General features: G+C 36.8%; 1 protein-coding gene across 1 annotated transcript; it reads left to right on the top strand.

Annotated features, from left to right (window-relative positions):
* The first annotated feature begins 12,734 nt into the window (after positions 1-12,734).
* Positions 12,735-14,896, top strand: LOC113284640 (polyphenol oxidase, chloroplastic-like). The gene is made up of 2 exons (XM_026534154.1): positions 12,735-13,975; positions 14,113-14,896. The coding sequence occupies exons 1-2, from the start codon at positions 12,779-12,781 to the stop codon at positions 14,680-14,682; spliced, it is 1,767 nt and encodes a 588-aa protein (XP_026389939.1). The 5' UTR covers positions 12,735-12,778; the 3' UTR covers positions 14,683-14,896.
* The last annotated feature ends 718 nt before the right edge of the window (positions 14,897-15,614 follow it).

Raw genomic sequence — 15,614 nt, 5'->3', positions numbered from 1 at the left:
ATAATAGCACGCATGTGACTGGCACACACAAACTCCAAGCGTCACGCCCCAAGTGTGACCAAGCGTGTGAATGGCACGCCTAAAAAAACTTCGTAACGTCTGATATCTGTTACGAATTTTTGGAAGGTTCGTAACGGCTGGTTACGAATTTTTTGTAACGGCAATTTGGTGTAGTGCATCTAATAGAAACTTTCTTGGTGGACTTGGGATTTAATCCCTAAGTCCCCATATCTCATGTTGGGCTTGCCTCCCCTTTGAGGGCCCAGTAGCCCAGCTAAAGAGGTAATACTTTTTATGTATCAACACAACTAACTAGACCAAAAAATTAGGAAAATGCACGTTCATTTGCCCTTGAAAGAATTCTTGTAGAGCATGTTGCCTTAGAACTCAGCTTCCATACCTTTCCAACTTACTCTTGTTCTGCAAAGGGTATAAAGACATTGAGGCTAGTGTCGATGCATTATTTCATGCATCAATGGCTTTCGAGTTCATTTTAGGCATAAAACATGCCTTGAACTTATGCATATGCCATTGAGGCGTATCTTTAGCTTCTTTACTTATTTTAGGAACTTCTGAAAGCATGCACTGGTCTTGCTCGTGCCAAAGGTACATCAATCAGGCTCATGTTGTACCTTCATTCGGTTTATGCAAGCTCCGCTAACTTGCGTATTGATGTATCTTACTTTCCTGTCCATGCCCAATGCGGCATCGGTACATGCCTATGTCGAACGCCTTGACAGGAAGTATAAGCATTCAAGGAACGGAATGCAAGTTGCCTCATCAAATTTTGCCATAATCATCTCTTGCATCGCAATGCCGATCTAGATGATATGAGAGGTAAATATGCCGCAATCATCTCGCAGTTAGATGATATGAGCAACAATATAAGCTGGCCGAAAATTCTGCAACTCATTACGGATGCCTAATTACGCTTCCCAAACCTATCCTAAAGGGATGAAGCACAAACCGACGTTCATTCTCGAAGAGACAACAAATTAATCCAAGTCGCGTTGCAAGTCCGTGGCCAAGAAATAATAGTAATGGCCTAGCCCGTATTGGCCGTTCTGTCAAAATGCATTAAGGTGATACATATTTAGTCTGTGGCATGGCATAGTGATGCCTTCACATCATATGCCCCATTAGAAAGGCTAGACATCTATTAAATAAGGATAAACATCATTTATACTCTCCCGGCTAATCTATGAATCTTACTTGGTGCATGGTCCGTATATGCACCTTCAACCAACTACTACTCCTTATATATGTTTTATGGATATTTATACAATTCAAATTAGGGAGGAAAGTGACATTCACTAAGTCTATTTTTGAGGAGCATGCTTCATTATTCATGGACGTTGCCATGAATAACTGTCCATGTTGGTTGTACATTGAGTTCTGGCCCACAGGCTAATTCCAATGTCCAACCATGATGGATGAACATTTCCTAAGCCAGACTGCTTCATCCTGATACAACACAATGATGCGATATTTTTCCTAGGCCAACGACCTGCGTAATGTGCTATCTTAGCACTAACTTTTCTCAAGGTCATGAACCCAACTGGCCTAATCCACCATTGATGCGAGATTGGCCTTTGGCCAATATACACACTCAATATGTCATATATAACCCCGTATTGAACTAGTCCAATGTTCCCTTTACTACGCAAAGGAAGCTTTGGATGAAGTTTCATTTCGCGCCATGGCGCATCTTTGAGCATGCTCCATACTAAAAACACGGGGTGTTACATCATTCACCCCTTTAAACAATTTCGTCTCTGAAATTCAATATAAAAACTATTGTGCACAAACTCTTTGGTTTGGAACTGAGCTAAAGTTCCATACTATATGCTCATAAATCACTCATCGTTTCTTCAGTTTGTTATGGAACATTAATTAGAACCTTCAGATAAAACGTCCCATATCGCATACTCAGGAATAAATAAAGAGTTCACAACTTTACCGAGAATCTCCATTGTCCAGTTTCCAAAAGGATATCTTAATATGGTATCCTAAGCGTGAATCCCATACTACACGCTATGGAGTCCCTAAGATTCACAAGGTTGGTGACAATACTTTGTAGTACTGTATGGGACAGGATCCAGTTTCCTACCATCCCCGATGGTTTCCCAGATTTCCACTCGTAAGTGGGGTGGCTTCACATCGCACCGTTGGCCAGTTGCCACTGTATGGGGATGATCAATCCCATTTTATGCCTATTGTTCCGAACGGTCTTCCGGATTTCCACTCATAAGTGTGTTGCCACTTAGGCTAGGAATACTCACAGTACTTAAAACCAACTCAACTCGATTTGCAAAGTAACTGGCCTAGCAGTTACAAGTTCCTTTCCGCGCAAAAGTTGGCCTATTATCCAACGTTATGTTTTCCTTTAAAGGAAAAATGTTCTCTGACAAGCCGTTCCCGCACAGTCCCTAGAGTATATCGGAACTTGTTCTGATATATACCAACTATGATATACCGGAAAATTACGCCTAACGAGCCAGGGTGCTCAAGCCATAAGTCCCTGATGCACCACTCTGATGGTACTAACCGGACCTTAAAATTAGGAAAATACATGTTCATTTTCCCTTGCAATCATGCTCGTGGATCATGCTTCCTTGGAACTCATCTTCCACACCTTTTGAACTTACCCTTGTTATGCGAAGGGTTTAAAGACATTGAGGCTAGTGGCGATGCACTATTTCATGCATCGCTATATTTCAAGTCCATTTTAGGCCTAGAACATGCCTTGAACTTACGCATAGGCCATTGCATCCTATCTATAGTTTCTTTACTCTGCTTTGGCAATGCTTTCAGCATGCACTCATCTTGATTGTGCCAATGATGCATCAATCAGGCTCATGTCGTACATTTCTTATGTTTATGAAAGCTCCGCTAACTTGCGTATTAATGTATATAACTTTCCTGGCCATGTTCAATGCGCCATTGGTGCATGCCTTCGTCGAACACCTTGATACTAAGTATGAGTATTTAACGAATGGAATAAAACTTGCCTATTCATGTTTGATGACAATAATTTCTTACATCGGCAATACCGAGCTAGATGATATGAGAGGCCAATATGCCGCAATCATCTCGCAATAAGATGATATTAGCGACACTGTGCTGGACCGGCAATGCTGCAACTTATTGCGGCTGCCTACTTACCCTTCCCTATACTAAAGGGATCAAATACAGACCGTAGTCCTCGAAGGGACAACAACTTAAGCTAACTCGCATTGGAAAACCGTGGCCAAGCAATAATGGTAATGGCTTATCCGTATAGGACGTTCCGTCGAAATACATCAAGGTGATGTATATTTAGTCTGCATCGTGGCTTAGTGATTCCTTCGCATCATGTGCCTCATTGGAAAGGCTACGCAATTATTAAATGAGTTTAAACATCATTTATAATCTTCCGGCTAAGCTATGAAGCTTACTTGGTGTATGGTACGCATATGCACCTTCAACCAACTACCACTCCCTATATATGTTTTTTTTGACATTTCTACAGCTCAAATTGGGGAGGAAAGTGACATTCACCGAGTCCATTTTTGAGGTGCTTGCTTCATTATTCATGGACGTTGCCATGTTTTTCTGAATAAACGGCCATGATGGTTGTAGATTAAGTTCTGGCTTACATGCTAATTCCAATGTCCGGCCATGATGACTGAACATTTTCTAAGCCAATCTGTTGTGACCTGATGCAACACAATGATGCGATATTGGCCTAGGCCAATGACCTGCGTAATTTTCTACCGTAGCACTAACTTTGCGCAAGGACATCTACCCAACTTGCCTAATGCACCATTTGATGCAAGATTGGCCTTTGGCGAATGTACGCACGCAATATGCCATTTTTGGCGCCGTATTGTCCTAGGCCAATGTGCCCTTTACCATGCAACGAAAGCTTTAGATGAAACTTTATCTCGGGCCATGGAAAATCCATATGCACGCGCCTTGCTAAAAAGACGGGGTGTTACATGTTTGGTTCATGACTAGCTTAATTAATGTTAGTTTTTTTTTTTATTATTTTCTTTTTATTTTATTTTATAAGAGTCAATAATTCGGTAGCTGATGAGTTAATTAGGAATGCTAGAGTTTCTGGTTTTTCCCAGAAATGATTGAATGTTGTACAATCTTATATCAATTCCTTTTTGTCCTCTTTTCAACAAAATGTAACTTATCTTTTTCATTTGTTTTAAAATAAATGTAAAAATATTTTAATGATTTGTGGTAATTCGCTAGACAAATTGGTTTAGTATGTATCCAATTTTTGATGGTAGGAGATATCAATAGGTCCTAGAAATAATATATTAGAGAGAGTCTAGTCCAGTTGACCTAGTCAACTGTCTGTTTGGTCCTATTTGGAAATATAAATTATAGTTTGGTCCTAAAAATTATGGTTTTGTCCTAGGGTGATGTCATGGATGATGTAATTGTCATTGTGTGGTGGCAGAAATACCCTTTTGGGACCACATATATAGACAAAAACCCTAGAAAATATCTTATTTTCAGATTTACTTTCTCTCTCCACCTGCTTTCAGATCTAGTTTCTTTTCTCTCAATTTCTTTTTTCTTTTTCTTTCTACTACTGTTTTTGTTGTTGATGTTGATGATGATGAAGAAGAAGAAAACGATGCCGACGATTTTCATGGATCTGCTGCTGTTTTTAATGTCGTTGTTGATGATGAAGAAGAAGAAAACGATTGCGACGATTTCATGGATCTGCTACTGTTTTTGATGTTTGTTGTTGATGATGATGAAGAAGAAAATGATGACGACGATTTCATGGATCTGCTGCTGTTTTTGATGTTGTTAGTTGATTATGAAAATGAACTCGTGTTTCAAGATGATGATGTTTTTTAGCTGTTGTTGTTGCTTGAAGACGACGAATATAATGTTGCTGCTGGTGTTTGAAGACGACGATGTTGTTGCTGCTGTTGAAGACGTCGAAGAAGATGATGTTGTTCATTTTTAGGTTTTTATATGGAGTTCATTCCATAAATGAACTCTGTTTTGTTTTAGGTTTTTATATGAAGTTCATTTCTGGAATGAACTCTGTCTTTTAGGTTTTTATATGGAGTTCATTTCTGGGATGAACTCTGTTTTTTTTTAGGTTTTTATATGGAGTTCATTTATGGAATGAACTCTGTTTTTTTTTAAGTTTTTATATGGAGTTCATTTCTGGAATGAACTCTATTTTTTTTAGGTTTTTATATGGAGTTCATTTTCGGAATGAACTATGTTTTTTTAGATTTTTATATGGATTTCATTTTATGGAATGAAATCTAGTTTTTTTAGGTTATTTCTGAAAAATAATTAGAAATTAACAGGAGTTCATTTTGAAGAATGAACTGCCACAAAAAAAATAAGTAGAAATTAACACGGAAGGGTACTTTTGTCCATTTAACATTTTTAAATAATTATGGACCAAACAGTAAAGGCGTTTTCCCAAAGAACCAAACTGACAGGGCCCACCTAAAAAGGACCAAACAATATTTTTCCCTTTTTAATGGCATGTGTAATTTCTAATCTATGTCCATTGACGTACAGGCAAATAGAAAAGGGTATTTTAAAAAGTTTCCTTTAAAATCAATTATATAAAAATAAACATTAGGTAAAATATCCAATCTAAGATATTAAAAAGTATCTTAAAAGTTATTAGATATTTAAACAATATCAATTTTTACTCGTCTTTTACACCCAGGAAAAATATTTTTAAGAGTTATTGAACCAGTTTCACGAGGTATACATGGAGCGGAAATATATTTTGTTGAAAGTTAACAATATTGTATTCAAATCTCAATCTTTTACCGGCAATAAGTCATATTTTGTTGCCATTGCGCCCATTCATGCAGTTCATAATACAACTGGGTCCAAAGTTGTACTCCCTCAGTTTCAAAAAAATTGTCCTCTATTCTATATTCATCAGTTTCGAAATTGTGACCATATTCTTTTTATAGTTGTTAGAGCATTGCTTGGTCGAACTCGCATGCGTTGCTATCTCAAGTATGTTTGTCAATGTTAGTGATCAAAACTATAAGTCTTGATTTCTAGTCTACTATAGCTAAGTCTCGGACTATGATAGAAAGTGTAGTTGAGCTCAAGAACTCCATGGCGGATCATCATACAAGACGAAGAACTACTCAAGGAACTAGTGGAACTTCATCGACAAAAAGGTATGTGGAGACTTGAACTTATCTATCACCCGAAATTTTATCTACTCTATCTCCTATCTTGAGACAAAAGTCGTTTAGCTATATAGACTTTGATTATACACATTTGCTATTTCGAGCCGAGTTTATCTCGCCTATCTATTTCTCTAAATATGTGTTGGTAAGCTTTTGCTTTGGCCAAGTTCATCTTTACCTAGTGACGAAAGTCATGTTATGTTTCAATCACTTTGAAAATTGCTTTGACGAAAATGGTTTGTGAATAACAACTATATAACGTCCTCTAAGAATGTTTCAATGATTGAAATGAGAGTTTAGATTATATAACCAATGTTGGATATAAGTATTGTTATGGAAAAACATATATGTATAAGTCCTTATTCCTTGAACCGAAGTTTGCGAACTTTGTTGATCAAGAGAACCGGAACAAGATCTGTGAACTCAGTCCGCGAACTGGCAAAAGTTCTCGACCCGGGAAAATCTGCTGGAGTTTGAGAACTCCTTCCGGGAACTTAAGTCCGCGAACCCAGTCCGCGAACTTGAGTTGGTTATATCTAAATACGATTGTTTTTGAACTTATATTTATATAAACTAAGGAATGAAATTTGCAAACCGTGGTTATAAAGTTCATGAATCGATTCAAGTGAATAAAATCGTTTTTGTTTCAATTGTGTCTTGTGTAGTTTCATAAGATTTCCTTGCAATTGAACAACTCCCTAACTAGTTCATTTGAGTCATTTGAACTAGTTATGGTGAAGAAGAATATGGTTGATATGAAAGTGCTCATATGGCTAACCATTTGGTTAACTATTGTTGAACCAATAAATGTACATGTTTGGGTACGGTTACACAAACCTAGAAACGTGCATTTCATTTGTTTGTAACAAGCTAGGTTTTCGATCTAACGGTTGAAAGATATTAGCTTGAATCTAATCAGGTTTTCATCTAACAGTGAATATTGAATGCTTTGTTACCAAGCTTACATTGATTGCAAATCTTGATTTGAAAGACTATATAAGGGAGAACTCTAGCAATTGGGAAACCTAATCCCCACACCTCCTGTGTGATACTAGTTGTATTAGCTAGAGTCGATTCTCCTTTAACCTTTGGTTTCTTCTTAAAAACAGGTTAACGACTTAAATACTTCATTGGGATTGTGAAGCCAGACCGATACTACTTTTTCGTAGTTGTGTGATCTGATCTTGCATATTCTATCGAGTTGAGTACAATCGTAACGATTATCTTGAGATTAATATCTCCGATAGGCAAGATATAAAAGTAGCCACAAACATCTTCGTCTCAGCGTTTGTGATTCCACAATATCTTCTTTCGCCGCGTCGATTAAGATTATTTTGAGGTGATTGATAATTCTAGGTTGTTCTTAGAGAATATAAGTCCGGGTTATCAATTGGTACCTTCTCACCTTGATTTATCAAAAGACGGAACAAAACTCGTAGGTATTTCTGTGGGAGACAGATTTATCTATTAATGTAGACTTTTCTGTGTGATACAGATTTGTTTATTTCAGGTCTTCGACTTTGGGTCGCAGCAACTCTTAGTTGTGGGTGAGATCATCTAAGGGAATCAAGTGCGTAGTATCCTGCTGGGATCAGAGACGTAAGAAGCGCAACTGTACCTTGTATTAGTGTGAGATTGATTGGGGTTTAACTACAGTCCAGACCGAAGTTAGTTTGTAGTAGGCTAGTGTCTGTAGCGGCTTAACACAGTGTATGTTCAATCTGGACTAGGTCCCGGGTTTTTTTTGCATTTGCGGTTTCCTCGTTAACAAAATTCTGGTGTATGTGTCATTTCTATTTCCCTATTATATTATTTATCTTTATAATTGAAATATCACAGGTTGTGCGTTAAATTCAATCAATTAGAATATCCGACCTTTGGTTGTTGATTTAAATTGGTTGACACTTGGATATTGGTCATTGGTACCGATTCCAAGTTATCTCTCATATATTTAATCGGACTCGCACATTTCTATTTTCTTGAGCAAGGATTAAATCGATAAATCGACTCTTTGATATACTTTATTAAGATTGAGTCTAGTTGATTCTCTTGAAAGTATATTAGAGTTTGTCCATACAGATTGCTAAGCGAAATATTGGGTATGGTTGTTGTACCCCCGCTTTTTCAATAGTCATATTTTTCCAATGAACTCTCTAATATACCCTTAAATCTTTTATATTCATACATTCTTTTTTAATGGACCCGATCTAATATATTAAAAAAAATTGTATAATAAAGGAAACAAATATATCCCTCATTCCTTTATAGAAAATATAATTTAGCTCCAAAGATTGAATTCCTTATAAAGTTTATACTTCATAAATTCGATATCTTTTAATTTTCCTTTCACATATTTTTTATCAATTACACTTGCAAAACATTTATAATTATTTTGGTGTTGATGAGGTATTAAACAAAGCTCTTGGTTGGTAACCTAGCAACAAGCTGGACTCCAATACCTTTTTGAATAGCAATGCCTAATCTATGAAAAATAAAACATTTATATTTCGTATTTATAATCCTTCCAGCAATTTTAGGCAGTTTTTATTGCTAGCATTTTTATTAAAATAAAATAGATAAGTAACTAACTATTGGCAAATGAAATACTATGGCGTTCTTAATATTTTGACAAAATCAAAGTGGACAGTTTTTTTGAAACTGAAGGACTACAAAAATTTCTCAAAAGATAATTCTAATTACATTTTCATTGTTATCCACATAATGATTCAAATGTTTACTGTTAATATATAATACGCAGTTTCCTTTTGTTTTTTTTGATTTTTGATGTAAGTTATTTGTCATAGTTTCCTCCCGCATCTCAGCTTCAATTGTCATTTGTTCTTTAGACATTTTTACCACCTTATTAGAAATGCTAATGCTCGTCTTGGCTTGTCTCTCTATATATAGCTGAACCTAAATTTCATTATGTTACTGCTGCTCACCAAAGCTACATGTCAGAACGAGGCCTTCAAATTATGAAACTTTGCAGTTTCGCATGCATTTCAACTTCTTACATTAAACAAACTTGACTCACAAATTGGATGTCAAAAATTATGCTTAGTTCGTCAACTTCCACTTCTGGTGGTTGTATATTTGTCACTGATCTAAGGTCATAAAAGTTTCTGGATTTTGCCCTTAATCGTGTACAAATAAGATTACTTGAATCTCTTTTTGAACGACTTTTTGGGCATCCTCCTTTTTTAAGGGGACCATGATTATTTAGGCCACCTTTCCTATAATTATAAGGGATGTCCTAAAATTAATTTGGAAATGACTAACTTATCATTTACCTTATTTAAATTATGACTAACCTAATAACATATCCCTTCTAAACCTAATAACCTAAATAAAACTCTAATTCATAAACTTAAGGACATAATTTTTCTATTAACCTATTTTCATTTTAAACTCTTCTTTTATCCTCTTGTTTTCTCTTCCATTTTCATAATCGTTTTAAATTGGGATTATCGATATTATATACTAGAGGTATTTTCCGAATAACCTATATCTTCTTTATGCATTTGTGAATAATAAAAATTGAAATTGCAGTGAGTAGTAATCATAAAAATTGAAGTTGCAGAGAGAAGCTCGGCTATGAATTTTGTGAAAAACTTTGTCGAACTAGCTAAACCTGATGGAAACGAAAAATAGTTCCGCTATTTCGCTAAAAAAAAATTCCTAGCCAATTTTTTTTTCTTAGCCGATTTTTTTTTTTCTTAACAAAACTTTTATTTTCCTAGCCGAACTTTGAGTTCGGTTACGCTGCAAATTTTTTGTCCGAACCGAATTTTTCTCTGAAAATCTGTATATTGAGTTCGGTTACGTCACAATTTTTTCTCCTAACCGAACTTTTCTCTAAAAGAAGAAACTACATTGAAGCTGTGTTCGGCTACCTATGTTTTCAGCAACATTAGCCGAACTACATTTGTAGATGAGTTCGGCTACATGTACTTCATATGTCGTAGCCGAACTTTATTGCCATAGCCGAAATAAGTTTATAAAATTTTCATTTTTTTCAAAAATTTTATCCAATTCAAGCAACATTAACCAAATTTGAAGTATACCTATATATCCAAAACCCTCATTTGGAAATGAATCATCTCAAATTTTCTTTTTCAAAAAACCCTATTTTTCTTCTCTCTCTCTCAATAATTATTCTTCTAAGAGAAACCGCTTTTAAATCTAACCTCATAATCACTAATTAATTTAACTTAACTAATTTTACACTAGTTTAATTAGAAAGGATAATATTGGTATTAACATAAATACCTAGATAAATGGTGACTTAGGTTTACTTCATAATGACCTCTCAAGATTAAAACGATGGTCCTCTATGAAAAAGGGATGATGCCCAAAAAAAAAGAACCTTGATTTTGGGCATACTGAAATCTTACTAGGCATACTTCATAAAGACAAAAAAGGTTGTGAAATAGCAAAATCAGATTACTCCTTAACCCAAATTTTTTTTAATGGCAAATCTTCCCTTTACGTATTAGTGTTAGTAATATTGATTAGTGATTAAATATTTTGTTTAGTGATTAAGATAATTTTCAGAATTATAAAGATTGTTTAGATGATTTATTGGATCATGGTTCGGCGAAACAAGTTGAGGTTCGGCTCACATCTATGAGCCGAATCTACCAATTGATGAACGGTTCGGCTCACTGAATCTGTTTACTGCATGCGCCGAACCTATAATTTTCAATTCCAACCCTTTTGCTAGACACTAGTTCGGCTTATATGAAAGTTTCATAGTAAGCCGAACAACATCCTGAATAGCCCGGAAAAATAATAATTACTGGTTCGGCTTATGTTTCGAAAATCGTATGAGCCGAACATCAATTTGTTATTTTTTGGATTAAAATATTGTTATTGGTTCGACACATATTGAGAATATCGTAATAGCCAAACCTCGTAAATGTGCTAGGTTCGGCACATATTATGATTATCGAATACGCCGAACCCCTATACATCTCTATCTGTGACTAGGTTCGGCTTGAAATTTCATGCCGAACTGTTCATATACACTTACAGGAAGCTTTTGTGAAGAACAGTTCGGCTAAAAACGCAACTCAATTTTGAGTCGAACCCAACACTGTAACCGTCATTTAATCGATGAAAAACAACAAATAGGAGATTGGGTTTGTAAAACTTACTTTCTTATCCTCATTTCCGGAGTTGGAGATGCAGTTGGTTCAATTTCTGGTTCAATTGGTGGTTGATTTTCATTTTCTACACCTTCATCTTCAATTGGTTCTTCTTCTTCAATTGATGGATTAGAAGACGATTTGGTTTGCCTAGTCCCTGCTTTTCTTTGTACGAGTCATTATGTGGTTGAGTTTAATTGACGATCAAATTTTTACGAATCGACAATTAATCACGATGATGAATTTTTTTTTCGCAGGAGGGGAAAGAGTTCGGCTAGAGGAGGAGGAAGAATAAGAGATGCTAACGGAAACTAATTTTGATTTTTTAGAAAACTGATTTTATATTTTTGTATTAAGGGTATATAGGTAATTGAACTACCCATAGGGTACCCCTTATAAGGTCACCCAAGATGGGACTATTATGTCTAGAAAGATTTAGGTATGCCCAAAATCAGGGCTTATGGTGGCAATAAGCCCATCGCAGTGGAGGGTATTCCTCTAATCCCTACTTTCGTGATGTGTTTTAAACTTGTGATGGGCAATAAGCCCATTCTTCTACTTGGTTCTTCACATGTGATGGAAATCATGTTTGTAGCTTTAGGATTGTTCTTTAGACGTAGGTTTCCCGCATCTACAAAGATAGAGAAGCCGACTTCCGAGTTTTGGTGTTCGGCTATCAGTTTTTGGTGTTCCATTTTACATGTGCATTTCCGACATTAGTACTGATCGTGACTTCTTTAGTTAAAGATAAAATGACATTACATAAGGTTATATCTAGGAAAAGGTAGGCAAGATAGTTCTGGCTCTAATATGTCTTTTCTACGGTACGGTGAAGACTTCTTGTTATTGGAATTATTTTGCATTTGAGTAGTTAATTTGCGTTTTGAGCCGTATGTTTGTCCAATTGTTTGGGTCATTAACTTCAGTTAGTTAAGATACATCTCTACTAGAAGCAAATTCAAGAAAGAATGAGCAAGCTGAAAGCAAATTTATAACAAGAAAAGGGAAAAAATTTCCCTCATCGTTTTGACAGATATGAAATTGCAAACCAATTGTCAAAAGATATACAGTTACCAAAGCATACACATAAAAGCTCTAAAGCCAGTAAAACCACTCATTCTGGACTTCATGTTTATGTACTAGTCTTAGCCAACTACCGGTTTTGCTTGCATGTATAGCCGAACCTAACTGCATGTCAACAGACATACAGTGACGATTGTGGTGGATTGAAACTCCTTTTCTCTCACTCAATCGATCTTTCCACGTGTCGGACTAATGGCCAGTGTGTACTGACAGCGAGAACATGGTATCTGGAACATGTTGGTGCCTAATCTTGATTTTTTCTCACACTCCTCTATTTATATACCACTCTTTATATGTATACAACACACCATTTCAAACCAAAATAAACTTCATATGATCAACTAACTGATCACAACCATGTCCCTCTCTCGCTTGTATACCACACCCATTTCCTCATCAATCACCTCTAACAATCCTCTTCGAAGTTCCACCAAAATTACCAGCTGCCCATCAGTTCATCTTTCAAACCGTACCCACTACATCTCGTGTGAACATAACAAACAAACCAGCAAAGAAGCTAGCGATGTAACTTATAATGTACTTGATAGAAGAAATGTCCTCTTGGGATCAGGAGGATTATATGGTGCCACTGGCACGGCTATTGGTGCACCGCTATCCCCTCCCGACTCAACAAAGTGTCATAAAGCAACGGATTCAGATGCTGACCCAAAAGAGGGAGACTGTTGTCCACCTGATTATGGTAAAGCTAAAATGGTCGACTTCACTCCACCTTCTCCTAATGAACCATTACGAGTTCGGAAAGCAGCCCATAGATATAATTCTGACGATATTGTGAAATTTGAAGCAGCTATTGCTAAGATGAAGGCTTTACCAGCCAATCATCCATGGAACTATTATCAGCAAGCTAACATTCATTTTACTTACTGCAATGGAGCCTTTGATCAGTTGAATACAAAAAGTTTACTTCAAATTCATGAAAGTTGGTTTTTCCTTCCATGGCATCGGTACTATATATACTTTTGGGAGAAAATTCTTGGAAAACTTATTGGTGATGATACATTCTCTATCCCTTTCTGGAACTGGGATAATCCTAAAGGAATGTACATCCCACGGATGTATTTAAATAGTAAATCACATCTTTTTGATGAAACTCGCAACAGAGATCACTACAAGTCGGTGTTGGATTACAAATATTCTTGGGGTGACCCTAATCCTACAGACACCAATGCTGTGGTGACTGCTAATTTGGCTGAGTTAGATAGTATATTCAAAGAAACGTTACAATTTCCAGCACTGTTTATGGGGAAAGCATTAAGGGCAGGAGAAAATCAAACTCCAGCTCCTGGGAGATGTGAGAGTTTGCACAATGTCATGCATATGTGGGGTGGACCTCCAACTCCCCCTTACTGGAATATGGGAAATTTTCGCACTGCTTCCCGTGATACATTATTCTTTGGCCACCATGGTAATGTCGATCGGATGTGGGATATCTATAGTACGTTCCGTGGGCAGAAAGTTGAATTCAGAGACCCTGACTGGCTCGATTCATCATTCATCTTCTACGATGAAAATGAACAGCTCGTTAAGTGCAAGGTGTGAATATTTCTCTCTCTCCCTCTCATCTCGTTTGAGAGGTCAGGGAAAACACTAATATTGTTTGAATGCGTCATTTAGGTCATATGCATATTCGTTTCCGTCAAATTTATATAGTTTTTTTTACGTATGTACAGGTAAAGGATTGTCTAACTCCAGAAAGTCTACGATATAGTTACAGTCCTGAACCACTTCCATGGAAAAACATCCGTAGAAGGTACAAGAAACTGAGGAGCGCAGCAAAGAAGAGGAGTGAAGGTGACTCACTGAAACTTACCCCAGTTTTTGGGTATGGATCCGAACCACTTACATTAACAGAACCACTGCGAGCATTAGTACAGAGGCCAAAGATTTCAAGGAGTAAAGATGAGAAAGCTGATGCAGTAGAAGTTTTGGTAATAGATGGAATCAACGTTTTAAGTGGATCAACAGCAAGGTTTGATGTTTATGTAACTAAACCGCTGGAAGGGTTAGTTGGTCCAGACAATGGAGAATTAGCCGGTAGTTTTGTGCGAATTCCTAACGCTCATCAGAAATTATCCGCAGGTAAAGACTCAAGTTTGGAATTGGGTATTAGTACTCTACTTGAAGAAATTGAAGCCGAAAGTTCAGATGAATTGGTTGTAAGTTTGATTCCTCGAAATGGTGATATTGTTATCGGTGGAGTTCGCATTGAGTTATTCAAAGTTGATGATGATGAAATATGAATGATGAAGATCAGTTACTGGCTACGTAGTTTTTGAGTAATGGTTCCTATAAGCATCCGCATCCTGCAGTTGTAGTTGACCATCTTTGACGGACATGTAGTGGTCAATCATTTTAACTATTTGTGTGGTTCCTTTTGTCTTTGTATCCTAGTGTGCCCTATGAGCACTTTACAATAATGCATTTCAACCCAGTTAGCTGGGATCCTGACCCTCACCGAGTCTCTACGTACTCTGGAATTCCATAAACAACCCTTTTATGTTTCCAAGAAAATTACATAAAACTTAACCTTTCGCGGGTGACTCCAGGAAGATTTAGGCAATGTGTGTAAGGAATTGCGCCACCTCCACCCCACCCATCCCCAAGCAAAGTGTTTTACGCGTTTGCTTGGCCCTGATTTGTACAAAGGCGAACATTCATGGGTTACGGGCCTTACGGCATGCATAGACTACACAAACCACTAGGGCAACCATATTTTGGTATTAAAAGCAAACTTTGAGTTACTTGGACGAATTTAATTTTGTGTCACAGAGAGGTTTGTTGCCTACAAGATAGAGCCAACTAGCACGACCCAATGATTCAAAAAAAGGGAAAAGAAAACCACCACGACCTGGGATCTGCTCCAAAAAAGGGGTGATCCATAGGCTAAATTTAGGTGTGGGGGCATTATATATATATATGAATGGTTGTCACCACATTGAATAGTGGTTCGAGTTGAACCGTCAGAAAAGAAATGGCTATCGAGTATGTTGGGTCCGGAAGCATAGTGGAATGTTGGGATCTAAGTCCCACACTGTTTAGATGGTGTAGAATTGGGTAATGTATGAGTCCATGCGTTCCCTCACTTTTAGGCTGGTTTTAAAGTTCAGTTCTATCCATGAGCTTATAACAAGTTAGTATTGGACCCTACATCCGTCCAATCCAACATCCAACC

The sequence above is a fragment of the Papaver somniferum genome, chromosome 5 (assembly GCF_003573695.1).
Source record: "Papaver somniferum cultivar HN1 chromosome 5, ASM357369v1, whole genome shotgun sequence".
Classification (NCBI taxonomy): domain Eukaryota; kingdom Viridiplantae; phylum Streptophyta; class Magnoliopsida; order Ranunculales; family Papaveraceae; genus Papaver; species Papaver somniferum.
This window is presented reverse-complemented; position numbering and strand designations above follow the sequence as displayed.

Bases quoted from the DNA above. Each gene is read 5' to 3' on its own strand.
- LOC113284640 (XM_026534154.1), top strand. From the start codon at position 12,779: ATGTCCCTCTCTCGCTTGTATACCACACCCATTTCCTCATCAATCACC. The intron at 13,976-14,112 runs GTGTGAATATTT...ACGTATGTACAG, and splicing joins AACAGCTCGTTAAGTGCAAG to GTAAAGGATTGTCTAACTCC.